The following is a 7,665-nucleotide window of genomic DNA, read 5'->3' as shown; positions in this document are numbered from 1 at the left end:
CGAAATCTTCACACCCTAATAATGGCTACCGTAAATTTTGTTGGATAGAGTACTTAACAATGGAATATAATTGGCGGACATTTGCACGAAAGTTTATTCAGAACATAATTGCAATGCCTAAGCTTCATACTAATTTACTTTGATACGTTTAAATTTTAAAAGGCAGCATTCTTATAATGTATAATGGACAAGCAACCCGTGACGCATTCATTGGCATTCATCGTTGAAGTGTAATTCATATATTTCAAGGGAAGTCCAAAATCGAAAAAAATTAAATAAATAAAAAAATTTTGTGTAAATACTAAGAAAAATCAACTGAATAAATTATTCAGATTCAATGGAACAGCATCTGATCGTTAACGATCTCGCGTATATTGTTTTGATTAGCATATATACTCAAAACTTCTTCAAGATTATTATAAAAAATAATTACTAATAAGACATGTGCACTGCCTTTGCATCTGGAATTATTCATATGCGTCCCATATGCATGTTACCCCGAAGTGAAATTCATGATAATTCTGAACCGAAATATTATCCCGAAATCAATTTAGGTAAGGATGGTTTTAATACATCTAACCCGCTATCACGGTACGCAACTACATCGGGTAGTGTTTTACTGCCGGTCGAAGAAAGCGTATTGAAACGCGTTGTACGTACATATTTCGAATATGGGTTTAAAGAAGCCCTTAATGAAGCTACAACAGATGAAACAGCCGCTTGCAGTCCAACAATTTTTGCCATTGCAGAGTTTATATTTAGCGTTATGGCATTTGTGCAATACTTGAAAAGTAAGATATGCCCGTACCTGAAAGAATCAGACATTAACAACATAGCTAATCATGTGGAAACAAGAGATTGGTTGCGCGCCGCTATTAGATTTATTGCTTGGCATCCGAATTGTTTTAAGATTGCTGTAGCCGGTGTGGATGATTGTATACGGATCTATTCGGATGAAGTTTCCATTGTTCCAGTATTAAAGGATGATTCGCAAATATGGATTACCAGCATGGCTTGGCGGCCTTACTGTGCTGCCGAATTAGCTGTAGGATGTCAAAAAGGCATTTGTCTGTGGACAATAAGCAACACAAAACGTATTCCATCTTCTCAATCGCTGATGGTATTCTTGAAATATAATAATCACTGTCCCGTTATCTCTGTACAATGGAATGCGGATGGGAATATATTGGCTTCAGCTTCAATCCACGACACTGACATTTTATTATGGCATATAGATAATATGCAAACCACTCCGTTAAAGCGAATGGGGTCAGCTTGTTCTTTATTAAAGTGGTCGCCAGACGGCTCGTGTTTATTTAACGCTACGTTAGGTAATGTCTTTCGATTTTGGTATATTGAAAACAAATGGCAACCTGAACGTTGGACATTGCCAAAGGGTTATATACAATCGGCGTGCTGGTCACCTTCTAGTCGTTTCCTACTATTTATTACATCAGAAGAGCCATTGCTCTATTGCTTAGATTGTGATGAGGAGCACGTATTCATATCTTCTTCAAGTCAAAAACGGGTTTCGCCTATTGCTGACTTAGCGCAAATCTCCGTTGGAGAACATCAACTAGGTGGCAGACCTCAAGCCTTAGCCTGGGATCCCAACGGCTTATATTTGGCAATAACTTTTCGAGATACAGATTGCGTCGTTCTATTTTCAACATACTTGCAAAAATATAACCTCACTTTATCGCCTATGAAATTCTTAAACGGCATTGGCAACGAATATCCCGCTCACATATGCTTTCAAAGCAAAAATTTTAAAAATTCCAATTCCGTGCTTACTATCGGTTGGTCTGGTGGGTGGGTACAATTTGTCCCGCTGGCGAATATGTAAATTGAAAAGACAATCTGAGTTAATATTAAGAAATGGGTTTTTTTATAAATACTTTTTTTATAATTGGAAATAGATAACGGTAATGAGCATTGAATAATTCTGTTAATAATCGAAGACTTAGATGAGTAACTTATGCGGGCTCGCACACTTATTCACACACCTATCTTTTTAGTAGGTTTGCTTTAAATTTATTCCGCAGAAATTTAACGAGAGTACCGGTGTTAAATTTATTTTCTATATTGATTGCTGTACTCTACCTCATTTGTGATACAAGGACATATTAAGTTTGTGAGCATGTACGCAACATATAGTTGAGCTTAAGATAGATTAGACGGAGCGATTCAGAGATATTTTCTAAATGAATTTAAAATAATCTGTCCGTCCGCCATCTTGTTTTCTTGTGGTCAAGCGGCCGCTATTTCTGACGTAGTTCGATGAAATTTGGTACGCCGATTTGTCTTAGCCCAAGCACAAACGCTGTTCAAAATGATTCGGGTCGGACTACTTTTTCGACTACTTCTCATAGCAAGACTTATTTTGAAAAGTTATTTTAATATTTGGGTCATTCAATAAGTGGGTCATGGCTCAGCATACTGTTCTTACTTATTTCGTTCCAAGAAGAGCTAGATGAATAACTTATATAAATCGCTGATCAAAAGACTTTGTTATTCCAATTTAAAAGTGATGATCATTAGCGAACTTCAAGCGTCGGTACGAAGCTACATATACATAATATTAAGAATTTTCATACGTATCCACCCCCATGTTTACGAATTGATTGAAATTGATCGTGTTTACGTGCTCATCCATGGACGTAAGACGTCTTCCTGATGAATGGGCTTCCATAACCAAACTACCAAGATTTAAAGTCAAAATGACTGAAAATAAGTGAAAGTTTGTAATGGTTTTCAAATGTTCGGGACAAACGTACAAATTGTATTGGATATTTACACACCTGCAGGCTTACGAAAAAATATATTTGAAACTGCATTTTTTAATCCCATCCTTCCATGGATGAGGCGTTCCCCTCGGATAAGAACGCCTCAAAGAAGTGTTTACGGAAGTAAAAGCAGAACTTATGTTAACAACTTAAGTTTTCCCAAACTTGCACCATATGTGGACACACCATGAAATACCGAAATCAGGGGGAAAAATGGGGAAAATTCGATTCTCATCTGTAATACTTCCGACAACAAATGTCAAATATCCCGGTAATTTTACTCATTTAAAAAAAAAGGTAATAACACACTTGTATTATGTGACGAGAATGGATGTAAAAAATGGTCAGAATCCGAAAATAACACCGCAAAGTGAATAATAATATTATAACCCTATATGCGAACAATATGGAATCACTACGATGTTGTTCATTCTTGGGAACTTTCTCAGAACTTCTCTCCCGTATATATTCGTCTTTCGTTAATTTTAATTTTCATAACTAATTTAAGTGTCTGAAGACGTTATTGTTGGTAAATAATATATACAAAATTGATAAAGAAACCGTAAAGATATCACATGTAACATTTGTTCTTTTCGGTATATCATAGTCCTTGACTTTAGATTAGTATTTATAACGGAGAATCGAGGTCACAGAAGATTTAACAAATTTCAAGAACGTATATGGGATGTTTTAGCTCTTATTTTGCCAGGTATTTTTTGTAACGAATCATATGGCGATGTGACTCTCGGTCACTTGCCAGAATACTGGGAATAATTAAAACGTTATTGTCGATTTGTTTATAATTTAAATTCATTTATTTTTCCGAACAAGCTAAATATAAACATAAAACATTATACAGACGCCGTGCCTATGTAAAGCTCAAAAGTGTAAAAGTGATTGAAGGTCTCCTTGCGAGGGGGTTAAGTCTGAGGTTTTAATTGGATGCAATTCGGAAAATAAAAGGAAACTGTATATTCTGTCCCTCTTGTTCTCCCTCTATATTTTTCTATTTCTGCGTCTCCTCCTACTATTGTAAAGCAAGACAGCAGCCCTTCTGCAGTACATATTGTTTACCTATGCGAATTAAAAATGTCTCTGCCACCGTTGCATACATACAATCAAACGTTTTTAGATTATTTTTGGTTTGATAAAAAGTAAATATTTACATGGGGAACTGAATAGCGTAAATTTTCAACACATCCACTTTCAAGAAATGTCAAGAAAAAGTAAAAAAAAAACTCTTTAGTTGCCTTAATTAATTCGTTATCAGATAATTAAATCGTGCTATGTGATTGTTCTTTGAATATTCCGCTATGCGGGATTTGTAATATCTTTAATATTAAATTACAAGTTATCTCCTCTGGTTGCATGGAAGCATGATTACATCTTTAATGCGATTGCAGTAACTACATAGTATGAGCATAATTAGCTTTTTCAAATTCTTCACTCTTTTATTTCCACAAGTTCATTCAGTTCATTCAGTTTGTGCAAGTTTTCACATAGTGCCGACATTAACAACAAATAATGTTAATAACGATTCGGAAAATGAATGTGATGACGTCAATCCACAATTGGAAGCAAAAATCGAATGTAGTGAAGGTACTCGATCGATTTCTCATCCATTTGATCCTTTGGTAAGATAATATGTTAAAAAAGTAAAATTTGTTATGTAAGCCCGGATAGGAAATATGCATAATTCCACATCTATTGAGAATTATGCGTTCTTATGTTGCTATTAAAATTTTGCAAAGAATGTAGTTCAATAAGTGGAGTTTGAGCGAAAAATAATTGCGAAGACGCGATTATTTCAAATGCTTTCGATTAGTGTCGCATGATGAGTTTTCATTGAATACCAGAAGATCAAAAATGACGATTAAACAGACGATAAATGTTTACGCTCTTCGGAAGTACAGGAATACGTACAACAAGGTTAATTCCTAATTCCTGTTATACGGAACCTTTTGGTTTATTTAATAAACCTAAGACATAATATGAAATGGCATAATTTATATATATAGATATAACGTAAATACGCGCCCGTCTGACAAACACCGTGTTATACGAGCGTTGCCTACATATGCTCTTGTCTTAGAAGATATTTATAATGTAAATAAATAAATAAATAAACAAACAAAAATATAAAAATCAGAAACTTAATCTTTAGATAGTTTGTTTACCTTACAATTTAATTGAATTCAATTTAATTCTCAATTCACATATGTTGCTCTCAAACTGAGAAAACTAATTCAAGCAATAAAATAATCTTAAGTGTTATGGAAATGAAATTTTCAATAGTCTTTTGCTTTCATTCCGACAATGCTAAAGGATTTTTCAATTTATTATTTGGAACTTAATTATAAATCATGATTTCACAGTTCTTGTTGCTATCTTGATTGACAACAGACAAATGAATATGTCAAATATATTTTTTTCTCTGCAATATAGTTTTTAACCCTGACACTATCGAAGATGTCAAATGTACAGTATCCATTTTTAAAGAAAGACAATTATTAACTATATTTCGTTTTAGATATATTTTTAATTTTTAATTGAATGAAAAGATCCTTAAATTGATATGCTTCAGTTGCTCCATCTGCTGGCGGAGTTTCCGATCATTTGGATCCCTATTGTGAAAAATCTACAAAGTGAAGAAGTAAGAAAGAAAGTTGAAATTATATGGTAGAAGATAAGACTGAAAATATTCTTACTACTATGTCCACTGGTACTATATACTAGACACACGAAAAAAATTTAAAAGATTTTCTCTTTTTTCAATTAAGTTGGGCCAAAGTGAGATTAGGGATACGATGATTCTCTCTTCCTCATTTGTTCATAGGTCAAACGAAACTACTCTTACGATTTACAAAAATGAACTATGGAAAAAAACGCCATCGAGGCAATATTTTAAACGACAATTGGAGTGAATGTTGATCCAATGGCGCACAACATTACGTAACTTTTTCTGACATTTTATAATAATCTGAACTTGGCAGCAACCAAGCCGTGGCTTTCATGCAAAGAAGAGCATAATGATAATAATAACAGGAAGCAATTACTATTCCATTTAAAGAAGCCGTTATCCGTCTGTCGAAACGAAGCATGTCAAATTGAACTGTGCGACGACAAGCGTAATCTTTTGTTGTGTGTTTGACTAAGGATAACGTATACGGTCATATCCGCCTGAGTGACCGAGTACGTAAAGTCTCGACTAACAACTCAATGATCATGGGTTCAAATCTCAAGTACGGTAGAGATTTCAATAAAGTCGATACCCGTAGGTGCGGATGCAACATATTCTCGTGTTAAAGGATAAGCAGGGCAACCAAAACAAAATGAACAAACTAAGAAACAACTAAAGTGAATTTTTATCTTACTTTACTCACTTCATTGAAATACTTGCACAAGTACAAGTACAAAAAATGTTGCCGACAGTGTTATTAGAACTTACCAAGAAAAATTTGATTGCACTTCAATTATTCTACAGAACAGAGTAGAATGTAGGTATTTAGAAATTTGTACATATTTACAATATGTCTGTGATGACATTTTAATTAAATTTTATAAATATAAATAAGTATATCGGAGAATAAAAGTAAACAAACATATATTTGTGTGCTTCGTTTCGTTTACAGAAGCAATTTAATGCCTCTTCGGCAAATACCCAAAACTTGAATTTCAATTTTTATTTATTTAAGTTTTTCCGATTCGAAATCTTCTCGTGTGTGAGAATGTGTATTTTTAGTTACAATCAACAAAAAGAAAATATATTACACACAAACGCGAGGTAAAGTCGCCCAATGTCTGGTTGCACCGTTGCGAACTAAACTAAAATACTAACAAAGCAAACTTAAACAATTTCAAATTTATTAATGATTGGGCCAGAAATCCGGCGGTACTGCAATACCGGCCCGACCCGCGACAGAAGTGGAGCAAGCCCCTAACTTTCCGTCTAATTCCAAAAATCAGTTTAACATTTGTTGCCCTCCGATGGAGGATCTATCAGATGTTAAGCTGATAAGAACAGATACTACACTTTGATCTTAGCCATAAGGCCGAGAAGCGATAACTATACAGTCCTATCCAATGCCTACTTATATGCATGAAATTATAATCCATTTGAGAATTATATTGCATTATTCTTGAATAACTGCAAAGCAAGCACAAGCACAAGCATTTTCATGAACTAAATCAAACACATACACACATATACCTCTGCAGCAACCCTTATATACAATAGCTAAAGCGCTACCTAGAATGACTGCTTTTTTTTACTTTTTGCTTTACGCACGAAACAAACACAGCACAGCTACACTAGTGCACATACACCGCTTGCTTGCTTCACATGGATACACGTTAAAGCGATGCAAACTTAATAAATCGAAAAATTTCTTTCAAAAGTTTTTTTTAGAAAAAAGATAAAGTGGTACAGAAGCAGCTGCATTATGCTTCCATCTAATTTCTTCTTTTTTTTTTCTTAATAAAAATGTAAAAGAGTACGATTTTAAAATCATACCGCATTTGATATGTTAACCATGTATGTTTTTCTCTCTTTTCCTATATGCTTCATTCTTTTGACTGTCAAAAACGAAGCAAACAGAAAGAGCGAAGCAAGCTACATCTTCTATTCCATATAAATCCACACAATCAATTCCATATTCGCAGCTCGTGCGTGATGCAAAAAGCAAAAACCATTAATTGTGTTTAGCGCATAATGATTTCAGTTACTGAAGTTTATGTGTATATATGCATGGGTTTATGTTTCGTTTTGCTCGTGCGGTTTTATTATTATTATTATTAATTTCGCCAGAGAAATAAATTCGAAGACTAAACTCTTCAAAGCACTAGCATCTAAGGCTATCGGTTTTTTATTAAAAACTCT

General features: G+C 34.1%; 1 protein-coding gene and 1 non-coding gene across 2 annotated transcripts; one reads left to right on the top strand and one right to left on the bottom strand.

Annotated features, from left to right (window-relative positions):
- The first annotated feature begins 442 nt into the window (after nucleotides 1-442).
- LOC119640366 (aladin-like) lies at nucleotides 443-1,846 on the top strand. The gene has a single exon (XM_038038335.1). It carries the CDS (start codon nucleotides 443-445, stop codon nucleotides 1,844-1,846), a length of 1,404 nt encoding a protein of 467 aa, XP_037894263.1.
- A 4,808-nt stretch (nucleotides 1,847-6,654) lies between these two features.
- Nucleotides 6,655-6,850, bottom strand: LOC119640666. The gene has a single exon (XR_005247699.1). It is a non-coding gene; the product is annotated as a U2 spliceosomal RNA (small nuclear RNA).
- Between the last annotated feature and the right edge of the window lie 815 nt (nucleotides 6,851-7,665).

This window comes from Glossina fuscipes, unplaced genomic scaffold, assembly GCF_014805625.2.
Source record: "Glossina fuscipes isolate IAEA_lab_2018 unplaced genomic scaffold, Yale_Gfus_2 121, whole genome shotgun sequence".
Classification (NCBI taxonomy): Eukaryota; Metazoa; Arthropoda; class Insecta; order Diptera; family Glossinidae; genus Glossina; species Glossina fuscipes.
This window is presented reverse-complemented; position numbering and strand designations above follow the sequence as displayed.